General features: G+C 43.0%; 1 protein-coding gene across 1 annotated transcript in view; it reads left to right on the top strand.

The window, feature by feature from the left end:
* HTRA1 (HtrA serine peptidase 1) overlaps nucleotides 1-18,633 on the top strand; it is a 30,754-nt gene extending 12,121 nt beyond the window's left edge. The window contains exons 2-9 of the mRNA XM_062496177.1: nucleotides 2,880-2,979; nucleotides 3,317-3,521; nucleotides 12,115-12,309; nucleotides 13,005-13,037; nucleotides 14,194-14,308; nucleotides 14,533-14,590; nucleotides 15,984-16,079; nucleotides 18,465-18,633. Coding sequence (XP_062352161.1) covers nucleotides 2,880-2,979; nucleotides 3,317-3,521; nucleotides 12,115-12,309; nucleotides 13,005-13,037; nucleotides 14,194-14,308; nucleotides 14,533-14,590; nucleotides 15,984-16,079; nucleotides 18,465-18,633 — 971 coding nt within the window. The remainder of the gene's footprint in view (nucleotides 1-2,879; nucleotides 2,980-3,316; nucleotides 3,522-12,114; nucleotides 12,310-13,004; nucleotides 13,038-14,193; nucleotides 14,309-14,532; nucleotides 14,591-15,983; nucleotides 16,080-18,464) is intronic.
* Nucleotides 18,634-18,905: the final 272 nt, after the last annotated feature.

Raw genomic sequence — 18,905 nt, 5'->3', positions numbered from 1 at the left:
CTCCATTATTCTTTATCTCACTGATGAAAGAAATTTTCAATGTATCAATTCTTCTACTACAGCCTTCAGATTTTATGTTGATGGTAAAGATCACAGGATTTTTTTCATTAACATTCATCAATTAATTGCGTCAAGCTTTATTGGCTGTTGTTTATTTGATTTAAAAAGTTATGTTTTCCATTTAAATGGGCACTGGTTCAAGACCAGTTGCAAAACTGCGTTACACAATGCAGGAATTCCTAATACATAAGCAATAGGCAGGTGTGGCCAGCTGCTGAGAACTTTTTTGGGTCAGTATGCCATGAATTAGTATTCATTATCTAACATTTTCAAAGTAGGAAATTCTGAACTTTTTTTTTTTTTTTTTTTACTCTGCAGTTTAATTTGGGACTGCATGAAGGGTGGATTATGGAAAAAATATTGTTGCCTCTGAAATCCTGGCTTTTGTAGGCTGCAGTTCCAAGGGAAGGCAGCTCTGAGGTGAAGGATTAGCAGTCTCACCATGTACAGCCTGGGCATCCTTTTTCTTCTTCAATAGCTAAAAGCAAAGAAGATTGAAGGCATGAAAAAAAGCTGAGCTTTGCCTGTGTAGTTTCCTCATCCGTGGAGCTTTTTTTTTTTTTTTCCCAAGGGCAAGACGTGACCTTTGGATGTCTGCAGCATTGCAGCTGAGATGAAATCATTTTATAAGCAGTGATCAAAAAGCATATCGATGGCTGCAGCAGTGCCCTGTGGTGTTTTAGCCCAGCACCATATTAATCCCATCTAATAATCCATCCAAGCACCTATTTAATGCAAGTGAATAGTTCCAAACTGCATTTCTTATTGTAACAGTTTCCAAAAACTATTTCTGTTATAATTGCCAGCTTTGCAGCAATGACATGACTTGTTTGATACTGATTATTTCTGATAGGGAATATAAATTGCTCGGTAAATGGATATTTCTCAATCAGCAAGCCTTTATGCCTCTGTGGAGTGAAAGCCCAAGGGCAACAGCTCATGTATAACTCAGAAAGCACTGACTGCTCTTGAGGAAAACTTGTTAGGTATGGACAAAACTTTCCTGATCGATGTTGCTGCTTCATAAAGCAGATAAACATTTCTGAAACAGCACAGTGGATTTTGTGGTTACTCCTGCTTGTGGCAGGCTGCATTTAAAAGCCCTTGAGGCGTTTCAAAAGGTATAAATAAGAAAAATACTTGTTCCTGAGTGACAGATGGTGTTTGGGTGGAGCATGTACCCCTCTCATGAGGGCAGTGTGTGCTGCCTGGCATTGGGAATCACCTGGAACATGTTTGCCCCTGAATCAAACCAGTGTCTGGTTAGTGTTAAAAGCAGTGGCATTTTGTTCCCAAATCATTGCCTCCAGTGTGTACTTAAAAATTTGCATGGTTTTTCTCTCTGGTTTTTCCAATAGCAAAGGGCAATCAGGGTTTCAGTATTGGGATGGTTTTACGGGATAGTCCTGGGTGTCCTGTGAGTCTGCAAATAAATTGTCCTCTTACACCATCAAAGGCATTTACAGCATCCGCAATCTGCTTATTGCTTTAATCTCTGCATGGATTTAGAAGCCAAACAGCAAAGATGGATGGGAGCAGCACAACACATTAATGCTCCTCTGAAAGTCTGTTACAGGCTTGGCTTGTGCCTGTATGAGATGGATGCACCAGATAAAACTGAAATGAAAACCAAGGGTGTTTGTCACCTCTGAAGAAATACAGAATGACTCTGGGGGTATTTCCAATTTGCATAGCTGCTCCCAATTTCAAAAAGGAATGTTTTGCCTCTGAACTGCTTGAGAAAGAGAAGCTGTGTCCGAATTGTGAGTTTTTCCCAGAGATTTTTAGACGTCTCTTGGTGCAGACAGGTTTTCTGTTGTCCACAATGGGAGTTGGGTATCCAGTGGCTTTTGAAAATCCCACTGGCCCCTGCTGAATACTCAGTGACCATGAGCTTTTGTTACCACACTGCCCAGGAATGCAGAGCTTTGTGGTCCCATTGTACTGTTATATCTATTTTATAGTCCTGGGGGTGGGTCATTTTGTGTTCACAAAAAAAATTAAAATGGAAACATGGTCAGCTGAGAAATTGATTCTCAGACTGAACTTTTATGGGATATTTTTATATATGCGACTCTAAGGCAGGGTGGGATCCACCCCTCCATGGAGCTGATGGACATCAAGGGAACTGGTGGGAAGGATGCCTTGAGTGTGGTTGTGTGGAAGGTGCTTCCACCTGGAGGTGCCAGGCAGGGGTTGATGGGTCAGGCTGTGTGGGGACACTGGTGGGAAAGGAAACCCAACTTTGTACCCAAGTTAAGCTTTCTCAGCAGCTGCTGAGGGCTTGCACTGGGGTCAGGACCTCAGTGTCCTGAGCATTTTACAAATGCAGCAGCCTGAGACTTCACAAACCTCCAAGAAGGCGTATTTTGGCAGAGGAACAGAGCTCATTTGTTTAATTTGAGAAGACCATGCAGGCTAAGCAGACCATCCAGAAAAGGAGAGCAGCAATGGAGGCATCTGAGAACAAAATCCCTTTCAGAAAGGAGAGTGGGTGGTGCAGACAGGGAATAAACCCCGTGCTCCTCCAGCGCCTCATCCCTGGGCACCACAGTGGGATGAACTCATCCACGCTGCCCCATGGCCCAGTGGGGTGCACTCCACACCAGGAGGTTCTTGGATCACTTTTCCTAAGGACAAAGCACTCCACCTCTGTGCAGAGAAGCAGGGAGGAAATCTCGGGCCAAGGGTCATGCTGCAGATGACTTTTAAGGAAGGGAAAGATACCCACTTGGAGCTTTTTTAAATTCAGGTGTTTTGCAATGACCCTCCTGCAGTCACTTGAAGAACTCATGACATGTCCTCTGTTTCTATTTCAGGCCAAGAACATCCGAACAGCCTGAGGCACAAATACAACTTTATAGCAGATGTGGTGGAGAAGATCGCTCCTGCTGTGGTTCACATTGAATTATTTCGCAAGTAAACAAGATGCCCAGTCTTGATTATTATTTTTTTTTTTAATTCCTGAAAACAGCTGCCCATGTGACAGAAATGTTGATTGATGATATGAAATAGCAAAGAGGTTTTGAGTCAATAAATATTTTTCATGCTTAAGAATGAAGGATAATTTAAGGGGCATGGGAAAAAAAAGAGTTAAACTAATGGATGTGCTTTGTCTTCTTCATGAGAGTAACAGCAGATATCTTAAAATATTAAAACTCACCAAACTACTTTTGCCTCTGTTATCTGGAATAACTGATTTGTAACCTTTCATCTTTTTTGCAGCAATAAAAGTTTTATTTCCCTTGTCTTTTAGACTTCCTTTTTCCAAGAGGGAGGTTCCTGTGGCCAGTGGCTCGGGGTTCATTGTCTCTGAAGATGGGCTGATAGTGACCAATGCCCACGTGGTCACCAACAAGAACAGGGTGAAGGTGGAGCTGAAGAACGGGGAGACTTACGAAGCCAAAATTAAAGATGTTGATGAAAAATCTGACATTGCACTAATTAAAATAGATTCTCAGGTGAGTGATTAAAAGAAGGACATTCTATTCCCGTAATTTAACTTTCTCCTTTCCAAAAACTGTTGCTGGTTTTCAGGTTTGAAGGAAAAAAACAAGAGGTTTACTGAACTCTGTTGTTGAGAATATATGAACTAGGTGAATACATGTTTTTAAAAGCCAGGTTTGTGGGTGGCAATGGTTAATTTTGTCACCTCAATGCAGTGAAAGTATTACATAGCACTTTTTATGCATCCTCAAACTAAAAAAACAGCACTCCAGTTTGCTGACTGTTTTGAAAAACACTTTATCTGACATAACTCTGTCTCAGAAAAGAAATGGGAGTGTTTTGTCTGTGCTACTCTATCTTGAGTGCCTATATTGGAGTCACAAATGGCTTTTAGAGGATGCGTTTGTCCCTCACTGATGTAGATACTAAAATGGAAAATATCTTGTGGAACATCTTGAATGCAGAAATTAAAGCCAGCATGGAAAGATGCTCTTACACTGCAAGCGGTTTTCTGAGCAGCTTCCCATCTACGATCTTCCTCTATATCAAATGTTCCTCTGTCAGCGTAACTGTGCCTCCTGCCACAGCAGAAAAGCTGTCAGGAGTGGAATACTGGGAGGAAATGGAGATGTGATGAGCTGAACGTGGCTGTTTGGGGTGCTGCTCATGTTGGCTCCCCTCCTTTGGTCTGTCAGTTAAGGCAAGAATGCTCCATTTGAAACACGTGGCTCAAAAATGTGTAGATCTTGCAGTGCTGTTTTAGTTCAGACCTATTCCCCAGTGAGGTCAGAAGTGTTTGTGCCAGAGTTCATGACTAAGTCAGATGCCTAAAGCAGAACTCTTGGACGACCCGAGGTACAAAGTGCTCCTGCTGCTCCCTTGCCACCTTTATCATTTTAAAAGTTTTTTTTCTTTTTTAAAAGCTTCTGAACAGCAACCAGGCAGAAAAATTGAACAGCACCAACATTTTTGCCATGTTGTTTTTTTCTCTGTTTTCATGCTGTCTCTTCTTATTTTCTCATTTTTATTTTAAAATAAGCAAAAGCAATAGGAAGCAAAGGGAAACATCCCCAGCATGAGCACTGGTACATAAGGATGAGCAGGATGGAGCAGGGAGTGAAGGGCAGCTTTAAAATTGGAAGCACAACGCGGTGGGGAGAGCAGATGTGGTGAGAAGGAGAGGATTTGGAGCAGCAGGAAGCTGAACTGCAGAGAAGAGAGGTGGCAGTCAGAGAGGAGACACTGAGCTGATGTGATGGATGGATCAGTTTGAGGATTTAGGAAAGGAGCAGGCATGGGCTTGAATATTATTATTTGACACCCTGAGGAAATGGCTCCTAGTTGCCCTGGGAAGCTGCCTGTGGGAAGGGAGACTCTGGAAGCAGCTTGGAAAAAAAGGGGAATGCATCCAGATGAGCTTGTGGTGGAAACCAGTGCTCAGCAGGGCTGGAATTGGTCTGACCTGCCCTTGGAAGCATCTTATCAGCTGTACAACCCTGTACCTTGGGTGGTGTTCTCCTCCTGGCCTCTCCCATTGCAGCTCAGGATAATTTTGAGAAGACTGGGGGAAAATTTAGTGGGATGTGAGAGACCCAGATTTCCAGCCAGCTCTAGTAAAATGGCACTGGGAAATCCCAGTCCAAGGCAAGGCCTGAGGCACCTCTGTTCACAGGTGTTATTTTGCATTTGAAAATTAAAAACAACATTTTTTGTGTTCACAAAAAATATTAAGACGGGAACATGGTCAGCTGAGAAATTGATTCTCAGACTGAACTTTTATGGGTCATTTTTATATATCCTTTCAAGTTCAGTGTTTGAGCTTTCATTTTTCTACTGGAATGCCTTGCAGTCGTTCAGATGAATACAAGTCTTTTTAAAATCACAGGGGTAATAATTTGTTGAATTTGAAATGTATTTGCTGCCTCAAGAAGTCAATGGGATGGTAAAAATGACCCCTTAAAAATCTGGATAAGGCATGAAAACCATTTTTCAGAATTTTTCTGAAGTAAGAGGTGAAGTTCTTAAATTGGAATAAATTATTTGAAGGTGACATCATAGATGCAGAAGAGTTTTTTTTTTTCCTTTTTCTTTTTTTTTTTGTGTGTGTGTGTGTGTGTGTGGCATATTAGGGCAGGATCTGAAGGGTGAAGAATGCTTTGTGGTTAGGAACAGAGCTGGGCTTGAAGCATGGCATCAGGCTATCAGCTGGTATTCCTAAAGCTGTTCAGATTTTGCAGCAGCCTGGATGCTGTTTTCCTCTAAGGTGTGAACATCTGGTCAAAGATAATACTAGAACTAATTTTGTTTTCCTGAGTGCAATAGGAAATGAAAGGGGGTGGTAAAATCTGGGCACCAGCAAGGATGAACAGTTTCCCTGATTAAACTCTTCTCTGTGGAAAAACATCTTGCAGTCAATGAGGAACAGAAACCTTGGAGCAGTTGTTCCAGTCCTAAAATGTGCTTGTTTTTACAGTCTATAAAAGAGAGCAAGAGTGTTTCTCATGTCTGTGGTGATACAGAGCAGTTTGCTGGAGTGTTGAAAGCAGGAAGTAAGATTGGAATCAATGTGGTAGCCATGAATCCAATCTAAATATCCTTCCAAAATGCAAGGAGGAGACCACATCACTAGAAAGGAACAGTGAAGTTGCAGACAATTTGGATATGAAAATGCAAAATTTATAAGACTTCCCTAGGAAAAAGATTGGATTTTGGCAGCATAGGCAGGGACTGGTGAAATAAAATAAATCTGTCCTTTGTGGCACGTGTGATACTGCAGTGAATGTGAAACCTATCACAACTATTGCACAACACTCCAAAGGGAGCAGATGCTCTTTTGCTGGCAGAGCTGGATTGTGGGATTCATCTCAAGGCAAATAACTACCTTGTTAAATCAGAATGTGTGATACAGCTGCTGGAAAATAAACACCAGCAGGAGGGGAGGAAATTTCCGGGTGGCTTAATGAACAATGTCAGGGTTAACAGGGGGCAGAATTATAAGAAATCCCAACCCAAACTGAAACTGGAAGCCCAAAGTAGTGGAAGGTAGAGGTGGCTTTTGCCTGGAGATCCTTGTCAGCCCTGGCAATGGAGCTGTGTCCACAAAAATGATGTCTGTGGTTTGGCACTGAAGGGAGGAGCGTGGTGGATGGCTTCATTTTGAGGGGTTTCTTTCCTATGTGCTTAAAAACCAGCCACAAGACGATGACTCTGAAATCACACGTGGAACACACGTGCCAGGTCCTGTAGATCTTTGCTCCTCAGTGTGGCCAGTTCCTGGTTCTTTATCCCAGACAGGATTTGGCATCTGCATGGTGCAGCAGCAGTGGGGTTGTGACCCATCTCTAATTTGTGGTGACATTTCAGCCCTCCAGCTGAAACCTTCAGCTCAAGGTTTCTCCTGCATCTTACTAATAAACACTTAGTTTGACACTTTTGAATCAACAAGACCTTCTGCCCTCGTTCCCCTGGTGGTTTCCTGAGGCAATAAGTGTCTGTATCTTTGTGGTCAGAGGGGATTTGCTTTTTTCCCCCCTGTGTGTACAAACTGGAGGAGGCAGGAAAGCAAACATCCCTGCTTATGCATCAATATTTTAATAGCCCACATTCTGAAAAAACAAACTACTTGGGCACCAGATGTAAGTGGCTTTTCTAAAATGCTCTTTCACTTTGAAATCTGCCACTGGGTAATACGTTGCTTCCTCTGGAGAGCCTGAGGGAGCCCACATATTGCTTCCAGAAGTCTTCAGGACCCATGGATATGAAATAGCTTGTGAAAAGCTTGGATCTTAACTCCTGTTTATTCATCAATTTAGGCAGCAGTGAATTTAATTGTAATTTCATTTGTATTTTATTTTTAAGGGATAACAGCAGTATCTTGCCAGGCAATTGAAAACCTGGTGATGCATCAAAACAACACTTCATCCTGCTTTTTTTTTTTTTTTTCTGCAAGCTTCCCATGCTCCGTATTTAGATAAGGAGACTCAGTTTTGCTTTTCTAACTATAGATGAAATACTTTTGGAGGCTTGTAATGTGTTCAGCCTGGTTTTTTTTTTGTTTTCTTTGGCTCTCTGTCAAGCAGTTTCTAGATTGTAGATGATATTCCATATTTTTATATGCTCACGACTGGTGTTTTATTTTGCCGTAACATATTCTGAAAGTTGAATAGTTTCATTAGTCAGAACAGGAATGCAATTCCCAGGACAGTTCCATGTTTTGCCAGAGTTACACTTACAGCTGGATTAGTGTTCCATACCAGCATCTGTGCCTTTCCCACCTAAAAATAAAAAGCATGAAGGAGATCTGTCGCTGGTTAACACAAATTGAACTCAGAACTTTTGTCTCCTCTTCATCCGTTTATTGAACTGCAAAGTGCTTCCTGCAAATTCCTGACTTTGCATCCACAAATGAAGGGGATTACAGAACAGAGGAGGGATTTGCTTGCTTTCTGTGCCAGCACAGGGGCACATTCACTTATTTAATGGATGAAAAGGTTCAAACCAAAACACCTCCTGCTTGTGGCTGTCTGTCTCTTGGTTCCCATTTCTCTGTGGCAGTGGCTGTGCCTGGTGGTGGCTTTGTGCTTCCTCCTCTTTTAGTTTTGGACCCGTTTTGTCCAGATTTCACCTATTTTACCTGACTCAAGCTATGCTGTTAAAGGACATCAGGTGAACATCTGTGCTGGACCTGATGGGGCTGCACCTTGAATCCTGTGTCCAGTTCTGGGTCCTTCATGACAAGAGGGACGTTGAGGGGCTGGAACTGGTCCAGGGAAGGGAATGGAGCTGAGGAAGGGTCTGGAGGCTCAGGGGGGACCTTGTGGCTCTGCACAGCTCCCTGACAGGAGGGGACAGTGGGGGGAAATTTGGGATCTCCTCCCAGGGAGTAGGGAAAGGAGAGGGAACAGCCTCAGGCTGGGCCAGGGGATGCTCAGGGTGGATATTGGGACGAATTCCTTCACAGAAGGGCAGTGTTGGAATCCCCATCCCTGGAGGGATTTAAAATCCATGTGGATGCAGCACCTGGGGATATGGGTTAGTGGTGGCCTTGGCAGTGCTGAGTTAGTGGTTGGATTTGATAATTTCAGAGGTCTTTATCTAAATGATTTCACGTTTCTCTGAGCCACTCTGGCTGTTGATGCTGATCTCTACCTCTCCTCCAGTGCCACAATAGCTGTGTCCTATTGTTGGATGGAGCCACTTCTTGTGGTGGTGTGCAGCTCTCCACATTGTGGGAGTTGTGTTTATCTAGGGTTTGAGTCAAATCCATGTATAAAAACGTCTGAAGCCCTTTGGGATGGGAAAGGCTTAAAATATTAACCCTAATTAATGGCTCCTTCTCTGGCTGGGTGTAAACAGTGAGTCATGTGCCATTTAGGGGTTTGCATGTTTAGTCCTATTTCTGTGTGCTTGCAGAATGCCTGCCTGCAGATTTGTTTTATGGAGTAAATACAGATCCAGCAGAGCCCCAAGGCTTCATCAAAGGAAGAGTTAGAAAAGACAGGGGCAGAAAAGATATATGTTGCCCAAGGCCATGCAGTGAGTCACTGGGAGAGCTGGGTTTGGGTGCTGGGTGTTCCTGGCTCCCTGCTGGTTGTGCTGCAAGGCATGGTCCTTTGCCTGGCACTTTTAATTAGCTGCTGTGGCATATCTGTAGTTAAAGCAGGAGAATCACGAGTTGGATTGGTGCTTATGTCATCCTGAAGGCCATCAGACATTATGTAAAAATTGAAGAATGCACATTTATTAAATATAGTTATTAAGGGCTAGAAACTCACGCTCAGTTTACCAGGATTCCTCAACTTCCTTGGGATGAGCTTGCCAGTAGAAGGGTGTGAGGGCACAGAGAGGCTGTTCTGGCACCATCCTGGTTACAGCACTGCCACAAGTGCCTGCCTGCCACTGCCAGGGCTGCTCCTGGGGGCTGCAGAAGGATGTTTCTCCCACTCCATCATGGGATTTTGATAGGTTTTACAGTAGTTTCATTTCAAAACCACGTGTATAATGTAAATAAATACTTGAGTTTCTTTTGGGTTGTTTTTTTTTTTTTTTAAATAATGGAAAATTTAATACTGAATATAGCCATGTTTTAAGCTATTTTAGAGAGAACCTCCCAAATTTAAAGCCATGACAACACATATATTCATCATAACCAGTTGTTCATGGCATTGTTTAGTAGGGGCACTAATATATTTATATGCAGTGCTGTCAGTTCTGCCCCACACCATGAAATCACAAGGAATAGAGCACATGTTTTCATAATATGTGCAGGACAAGGAGGTTTTTGCAATGGATTTTTGTTTGTAGCAAGGGAACGGTTAGCCAGGCTTTCCAGAAGGCGTCTTGAATCACAGGGGTGACCTGCAGCCAATCCATACAGCATCAGAGTTTGAACTGAAGCCTGGCTAGTACAGGCACAGCCCTGAAAACTCAGCACAATCAGAATTGTATTAGTCACAGATCGTTCCTGTACTTTCTCTATGCTGCCAGATGCAATTTTGGCTTTGTGACTGTTGTTGCAACTCTGGAACTCTGTATGCATCTTTAGCTTTGTATACCCACCTTTTTATTTGTTTGTTTTCTGTAAATGAAATATAAAAAGTATTCGGTTTTCTTTTGGTTGTCTATGTTTCATTTGCTGATAAATGTCTTCCTTCTCTACAAAGTATCCCTGCTCAGTGCACTGAGATACAAACAAAAGCCACTTCTTGTCTTCTGTGTGGGTTTTTTTCTTTCTTCTTTTTTTTTTTTAAGAAGGAAAAGCAGTGCCAAAAAAAGATGCTGGTTTTGAGCAATGACAGCTTGCAAACACGTGCTACGTAAGCTCAATAGCATCTGGTCAGAGGAGGAAGGGCCAGGGTGCTCCCAGTATCCAAACAATATCCATATGGGGCTGTTTGTGCTGCACACAGCACAGCTCATCACAACTGCCTGTTCCCCTGGCCTGGACACATCCCTGGGAGCCAGGGCTGTGCCTGGGATCAGGGACTGCCCTGGGATGCTGCTGCTGCTCCTCTGCAGTGCTGCTTAAGCTATGGGGAAACCAGGCAGAGCTGGATCCTGAGCTCAGCCACGGCCCTGGCTGGGTTTATCTGTGCCCGGGGCACTGATAAGGGCTGTATTCTATCATTATTATTAATTAGTAGGGCACTGCTGTTGTGATAACTTTTCTCTGAAATGTAACTAGACATGGAAGTGGTTTCTCTTTTTTTGTGCTGCTTATTCTGTTGCTCTTCCAGCTCAATCTGTTGAACAAGAAGTTGGTTTAATTATTTTCTTGCTGTCTGGAGATTGAAAAATAAGTTTCCATGAAGCACTCTCTCTGGGAGCTGGCAATGAATTTTATTGAAACAATCTGCTCATCTGAGCAAACCTTCCCTGATGGGATTTTAACAAAGCTAGATAAAAGATGCACAAGGCCAGTCTTGTTAAACATTAAAACCATGACTTCTGTATTTGCAGCAGCATATAGTGATAACTGATGGCATTATTTTTTTGCTTTCTACTTTGCAGGCATTGTCTGTCTCTTAGGATATTTGGAATAAACTGTTGGTGAAAAATACCAAGTGATGGGAATTTGGGTTAGTTGACAGTACTGACTTTTTGTCCCTATGGATGACTTATTGAGTCAGGCTTTCAAACTGCTGGTAACAAAACCCCTTAGGAGCCAGTAATGGGCTTCCAAATTAAACATGCAGTATTTTCCCTTTTTGCCAAAACTTAAAATTTTGTAAAGTAGGTCAAGCTTGGAGGAAAGCTAGGTTCAAGTTAGCATTGCCAAGCAAAAGATAAATGCCTCCAGAATTCTGTTTTGATTTTTGGATTCAGTAACCTAATCCTCCAAATCTCTAAATCTAAATCTGTATTTATACCGGCCCAGGTTCATTGATGCTAATAGAAATAGTCTAGTCACATGATTAAATACATGGTTAAATTACCTGGGGAGGGTCAGGATCGTTTAGGCAACAGATAAAATAAAAAATATTTAAAAACTTGTTGCATTATTGTTAGTGTAGAGATTGACTTTTAAAAGTGTGAAGAAAGGGAGAAATTGCACTCAGTGTCCTTTGTACAGGCAGGTGATGAATCCAAACAAAAGTATTTATTTGAAGTATGATCTGTTTCAGAGCACCCTTGATTCATTGGCAAGAGTGCGTGGATCCAACCTTCTCTCCCTTTTTTTATTTTTAATTGCTGTACAACACACTGTTTGCTGGATTTAAAGAATGTTTTAGTGGGAATGTCTTCAACTATGTGATAAGTGTTAGAAGAGGCTCGTTTCTAGTATCATCAGACGTTTGCTTGCACAACAGAGCATAAATATTCCTTTGGTCTTTGAATTGTTCTTGATTTAATGGCTACCTGTTATGGAAAAATTCTCCAGTGTAAAGAGCCCACACTGCAGTGCAGAAGCTCATTGGGATGTTTCTGTACCAACCCACACAAAATACACAAAGAAAAGAACAAGCCAAACCCCTGAGGGATAAAAGCCTCTCTTTTTTCTCTACCCTGTGAAGGTATTCATCCCTCTGAAACATTTGTTCTGCCAGCAGAGCAGCGCCTTAACATTTGAATTTACTTTTTTTCTTTTTGGTCTATTTTTATTTGCAGGGTAAATTGCCAGTTCTTCTGCTAGGTCAGTCTGCAGACCTGAGGCCAGGGGAGTTTGTGGTGGCCATTGGGAGTCCCTTTTCCCTGCAGAACACGGTGACCACGGGCATTGTCAGCACCACGCAGCGCGGGGGCAAGGAGCTGGGGCTCCGCAATTCCGACATGGACTATATCCAGACTGATGCCATCATCAATGTACGTCCCCTCTGAGCTGCTGCATTCAGCCCTTGCGCTTCTCCAGCAGATCCTCTGAAAATTCCTCCTGTGATGCCCTTCTCAGGAGCAGGGAGCATTTCTCTCTGTGTAAATCTGGACATCAGCACCGCAGCAGCACTTGGTTGTTACTTAGAAACCCCCCAAGGAACCACACCAGGCACAATATCTGCCTTCACTTCAAAATCCTTGCAGATTGCAAGGGAGGAGGCGATATTCTCTGGCAAATAAACATCTTCTCGAAATCCATCTTGTTTTCTGAAAAAGAAGCCAAGCTTAGTTTAAGGATTCCACTTTGTTCCTGCATTAAGGCAAAACAATAGTTTTTGTACTTCACATCTTGGCCTCATAAAAAATCTTCCCTAACGGCTCCCAGAGCTGTCCTAAAATCCTCTCAGTTTCTAGTGTGGCACTAAGAAAACAAAAGGAAAACCTTGGCTTTCTTAACTTATTCTGGCAGGAGAAGAAAAACTAAGTATTTGCAAAGCTCAGCTAAAATGGGTGATGTTGAAGTGAAGTTTATGGGTTTGACTGTTTAAGACTGTTCTATTGCGTGTATTTATTAGACAATGGAAACAGTACTACAGAAATATTTCAAGAATTTCTTTTATATTTTGCTTGCAACAAATTTAAGAGGTAAATATTAAAACGTGTTCTTAACTTATGTTTATTTTCAGTATGGGAACTCTGGAGGACCCCTAGTAAATCTGGTAAGAGTTTCTCTAAGTTTTCTTGGTGTTGAGCTTATTGATTTTTAATTAAAAAATGCCCCAGCCAGATGAAGAAGAAAGCAAACTCCCTCCACCAGATATGTGATTGGGAGTTTTTGATAATCTGGCTGACTACACAAAATTCACATGGTTCTTGCTAATCAGTTGTCTGTGTTTATGTTGGCTAAAGGCTGCATTTGGATTTCAATATTTAGGATGTTTATGGTTTGCATAGTTTCAAACAAGTGTAATGTGTTTTTTTGCTCAAGCCTTGCAAAAAGGGAAAAGCACATTTTGCAGTGAGGTGTTTGCCCTTGCTGTTTATCCTGCAGCTCGCAGTTCTTTTCTTTTGCACACTCCAACTCTGCTAAATATTTCTAAAATTTATCTACCCTTTCATTTTGAATCACACCAAAAAATTCCACGTATTTTCAGTATATTAGGGTTTATTAGCCAATACTGTAGAATGAACTGCAGCAGGTTGCAAAATTGTGTGAGAGCTCTGAGGTCTCCTGGGGGTATGTGGGGTTGAGTCCTCAGGAGGCACGGCACAGACTGAAACTCAGAACTACTCAGAGTTTCTGCCTTGGAGGAGATCTGGCAATTTTTTCCCCCACCCAATTCATAGCACACATTCAGTCACACTTAATCAATCTTCACTTTAGAAAAACCTGTAGTTGGACAGCTTTTATCTGGGATGAACTAGAGAAAGAAACTGCTGAGGTTTCACGAGAGATGACATCATGTTTCATCCAAAGCTCTTGGAGTTATATTGCCAGGAAAACTTTTGATTTTGGCAAACTGTATTTGTCTTTATGTTATTATGTAATAGTGGCTCAGGAGCAGTCGGTGCCATGCTTTATGTGGTGCTTGCTGAAATAAACACAGATTACCTGCAGAATGTGTTGCTCATCTGCAATCATGAGAATTGCCCAGTTTTGCTATCTTCTGTAGCAAGATGAATAATCACATTGATTTTCTAAAATTCCTAAGTAGCGTTTTATCAATAGACTCAAAAAATTACACTTAAAACTTAGAGAAAATTGAAGGCCAGCTACAAAGTGCGGATTTGTCCTAGTGACTACTTGGAAGAAATGATGCATTTCTCTTTGAGGTGTTCCATTTTTGTTAATTATGGCTGTTTTTATTTCTCCAGGATGGTGAAGTCATTGGAATTAACACATTAAAAGTTACAGCAGGCATCTCGTTTGCTATCCCATCTGATAAAATAAAGAAGTTCCTAACTGAATCCCATGACAGACAAGCTAAAGGTACTGCACTTCACTGCTTTGAAAGAGGAAAACATGGAAATAATCTGGTCCAGTGGGGGGCATTAGTGCCCATTGGCAAGGGGGTGGAAATAGGTGACCTTTAACGTCCCTTCCAACCCAAACCATTCTGGATTCTGTGAAAACAGTGATAAACCAGAAACTCAACAGCCTGCGAGGCTCTTTTGGTCAGGGCAACTAATCACAACCCATTTTCCTTTTTGTAGGAAAAGCTGTAACCAAAAAGAAATACATTGGCATAAGAATGATGTCCCTAACTCCCAGGTAAGTAACCCACGTGGCTCCTCACCTTTCTGGAGCTGGTCTCTGCATGCATTTGGATCAAGCTCACGATGTGCAGCAGCACCTGGGATGTTTGAGCCAGCACCTTGTGTCACTGTGTGTGCTGGTGACAACTCGCAGCCAGTCCTTGTCACCTTCTCCTCTGCGTCTGCCACTTGGTGGGACTCTCCTCTAGACTCTCTTATGAGCTAGTTCTAAACAACTCCTGGCTTTTTCTTCTCCTTAATGCTTCAGAAGAGAATAGCTAGTGGCTGTGACTTTGTCCTGGGGTGATATCCATGTTGTATGTTTTCATGGCTTACGTCAGCTATGTGGTTACTTCCATTCCTATAAAATTATTTTCATTAAACAATTCACTTAATGTCAAATGAAGCTTTTGTGTGGACTTGCTTATTCATGCTCAGACTATAAGAGACTCATGAGCAGGTAATGCCACGTCCTGTAAAAATAACCAGAGGTTTTCCCCTGTTCAGGATCCACAAGTAGAACAAAGCATTGTAATGCATGGGGTTGGGGTTTTTTAGGTGTTCAGGACTGAAGGAGGTGATTCCCTCTAATCAGCTCTGGGGAGAGCCCACCTGGAGTTGTGTATCCAGCTCTGGTGTCCCCAGCACAGGAAGGTCATGGACCTTTTGGAGCCAGTCCAGAGGAGGCCCCAAGGATGATCAGAGGGGTTGAGCACCTCTCCCATCAGGAAAGGCTGAGAGAACTGGGATTGTTCAGCCTGGAAAAGAGAAGCTTTGGGCTTGACCAAATTGTGACCTTCCTGTACCTGAAAGGAAACTGCAAGAAAGATGGAGAGGGACTATTTCCAAAAGGGCAAGGGGGAATGGCTTCAAACTGATAGAGTGGGTTTAGATGAGATATTAGGGAAAAAAATCTTCCCTGTGAGGGTGGGCAGGCCCTGGGACAGGGTGGAATTCCCAGAGCAGCTGTGGATCCCCTGGATCCCTGGCAGTGCCCAAGGCCAGGTTGGACACTGGGGATGGAGCACCTGGGACAGTGGGAGGTGTCCCTGCCATGGCAGGGGTGGGAATGGATGGGATTTAAGGTCCCTTCTGACCCAAACCATTCCGTGATTCTACAATCTGCTAGTTCTGAAGCTTTGGAATGCTTGAACTCTTAATTGTATGTATCTACTGAAATTATTGCCTTTACCAGAAATAGACATTCAAAAGCAGCATGCATGCAAAAAGTGTAATACTTCCTGAAATATACATCTAAGGGTTAAAATGAATGCTGAAGTGACATTGCCAATGTGTGTAAAACACCTCAACTCATGGTTATTAAGTGACTTCAGTAAAATGCGTGGGGGGGTTTTTTCCTGTCTTGACAATTTTTTTATTTTTTTTTTTGCTATTTCTTCATTTTTCAGCAAAGCTAGAGAGTTGAAGGATCGCCATAAAGACTTCCCTGATGTTGTCTCTGGGGCCTATGTCATTGAAGTTATTCCAGAAACACCAGCTGAAGCGTAGGTTGAAGTACTTTTTTCTCAAAACCACTGCCACTGACAAGGGGGTAACGATTGGAGACTGCTCCCTGCTTAACTGGCTTTCTTCATTATGCTAAATTAACAGGGTTATGACCATCTGATTGCTATTAGGTTGCCTGCTGGAAATGGGTTTGTGGTTTCAGTCTGGTCCCTGATGGGCAATATTGTAACTGTATCAGGGTATTGCAGGGAAGCCCTGTCAGCCTTCCAGGCCCAAAGGCAGGGATTCAGGGGGTGTGAAAACTCCTTTTTCGTTTTTCTCAGCAACTGCTTCCAAGGCATCTGTTGTACCAGTGCCAGTGCTGAATAAAGACTTTTGTTCCTGCACACTCCCCACGGCCCCGGTGGTCACTCTGCAGGAAAGTGAGCGGGAAGTTTTGGGTGCACCTTGGAAGAATTGTCCACCTCAGCACTGGCCAAACCCAGCAGCTCCCCTGGCACACCCCGGGGCTGAAAGCCTCTCTTGGCAGCAGACACTCTTCATGGGAGAGCTTTGTCAGCACTCACATTACTGGAAGAGCTTTTGAGTTTGGGACAACTGATTTTTTTTTTCTTCTTCCTATTAGTCAGTATTTGCTCAGAAACTGCCCTGCTGGTTGGTGCCACGTCTGGCTGAAGCCTGGCAGCTGGGCTGTGGTCACTGGCACTGGTCTGGCTGCCTTTTGCTGGAGACACTTTCCTCTCGGGGTTTGTTTGATAGGAATCTGCTCAGTAATCCAGGGCAGGAAATTGGAAACCTTATCCATTTTCTGAAACTAGCCATCATTTAAGAGAGGAGTAAATCTTTGTGGCAACAAAGAGGCTTATGTGGCACCAAAGACATAGGCAGAAAGCTGCTTGGGGCAGGCGTGCATTACCTCTTAGGAAGACTGCAGGGGTGGTTGGATGGTGTCTTTTTGGCAGTTTGGCTGTGAGATAAACAGGGATAGCTGTCCAGTGTGCTCTCTGAACTGCTGTGTTTGTAGATGATCCTTGTGGGCAGTGCTGGTCAGGCAGAGCACTGGTGAGTGTCTGTAATATGAGGGGATGTGTGGGAATGATTTGGCTGCTTCAGTGTGGGGCTGGAGTTGCTGCCTTGGTGTTCAGGTTCAGTCTGAAGCTGCAGAAAAGCAATTTTAGGAGTGTGGGCAATAGCAGAGAGTAGGAGAGGGGCTTCAGAGAGGGAGAAGAAATGTGGGACAATGTAACCTTCTAATTTGGGCAGACCCAAAACAAGATTGTTCATCCAAAGGTTGGCCTGGCAGTTAAAATACAGCCCATGTTGGCTCTGTCCTCCCTTGCCCAGGGGTTTCCTTCTTCTGCTGCTCTCCAGCACGGTGTTGTGTAGATGTGCTGGTGGGGCACTGGAGCAGAGCTGGAGCAACCCATCCTGGCTCTGAGTCACATGGAGAGGCTGCATGAAAAACCATGCAATGACTTCCTCCATGATCATGTTTTGAGCCATGCCTTCTGAAGGTGACCAAATTTAATGCAAACATTGGCCAAGGGCATCCTGCTTGCAGGAGACACTCTTGTCAGGCGCCTTTTGTGGGTGGAAGAGGCCGATGAGTGGTCTGTGGTTTTGTGAAGGATTATGCTTGTGAAGGGTTGAATCATGTCTGATCTGTCTTGGTTAATTTTTCCATAACTTGGAGCCAGATCGTTGTGCAAGACTGGGCAAGATGTTGTGGTCTGTGGCATCCCTCACCAGCCATTTCTGGGTGCTGGCAGCAGCTCCAGCCAGCCTGGGGATAGACACAGCCCTGGGTCTGCCCCATCTTGCTTTGAGTCAGGAAGGTTCAGATTTTGAGGTCAGAAAAAGGGATTTTGGCTGCTATGGGCAGCAGAGGAAGGACACGCTTGATTTTTGGTGACCAAACTAGACAGCTGCATTATTCTGCTCAGGTTTAAAACATGAAGGGTGGGTGAAGTGGCTGCCAGTAAGCTCTGTATGGAGAACAGGGACTGAAATTCTTTGTTAGCACACATTGCCACTGAGGTTGCTTCTCTGTGTATTCAGGAACAAAAGCTTGGGAAATGTCTCCTCTGAAATGAATCTGCTTTGTTGTAATTATTTCAGAAGACGGATTCAACACCTAGGATCTTTATTGCAGAATTAATTGCTATTTGCAATAGCAGATTCCTTTGAAGACAGTGAAATATGGGATTCATCAAACTTGTACATCCATCAGACCCTGAGGTTTCTGCACTTTATTGTAATCTTCACTGCTTCATAAATCCTGATTGCTTTACTCATTCCTGCCATGTCTGCACAACTGCTGTTGTGGTTGGGAGATAGAAATAACCCAGCGATCTTTTATTTTTTTTTCCTCCCTAAAAATAAAACTGCAATTATAATAACACATTACTGCTTTGTATTTTCAGTGGTGGCCTGAAGGACAACGATGTGATTATAAGCATCAATGGACAGTCGATAAGCTCAGCCAGTGATGTCAGTGACATTATTAAAAAGGACAGTACGTTGCACATGGTTGTGCGCAGGGGCAACGAAGATGTTATGTTAACAATAGTTCCCGAGGAAATCGATCCCTAACCAGAAACATGAGCTGGATTTCATGTTTTCTTTTAACAGCAATGGACTGCTTATATTCTCTCTGTGCTGGTACAGGAAACGTTAGACTTCTGACCAACATTCTGCTTGTTCAGTGGATTAGTATTGGCCAACAGAGTAACTTCTACTAGGTTTAAGGTGCAAAATCAGTGTAATTTCACATACTCCAGATGATAATTTTTTTCCTTCTGTATTATGTATGCAATGTATTCTTTACTGGCTTTTACATCCCCCGCTTAACGAATCAATGTTTG

Source organism: Cinclus cinclus, chromosome 7 (genome assembly GCF_963662255.1).
Source record: "Cinclus cinclus chromosome 7, bCinCin1.1, whole genome shotgun sequence".
NCBI lineage: Eukaryota > Metazoa > Chordata > Aves > Passeriformes > Cinclidae > Cinclus > Cinclus cinclus.
The sequence above is the reverse complement of the archived record's forward strand: the minus strand, read 5'-3'. Positions and strand labels throughout refer to the sequence as shown.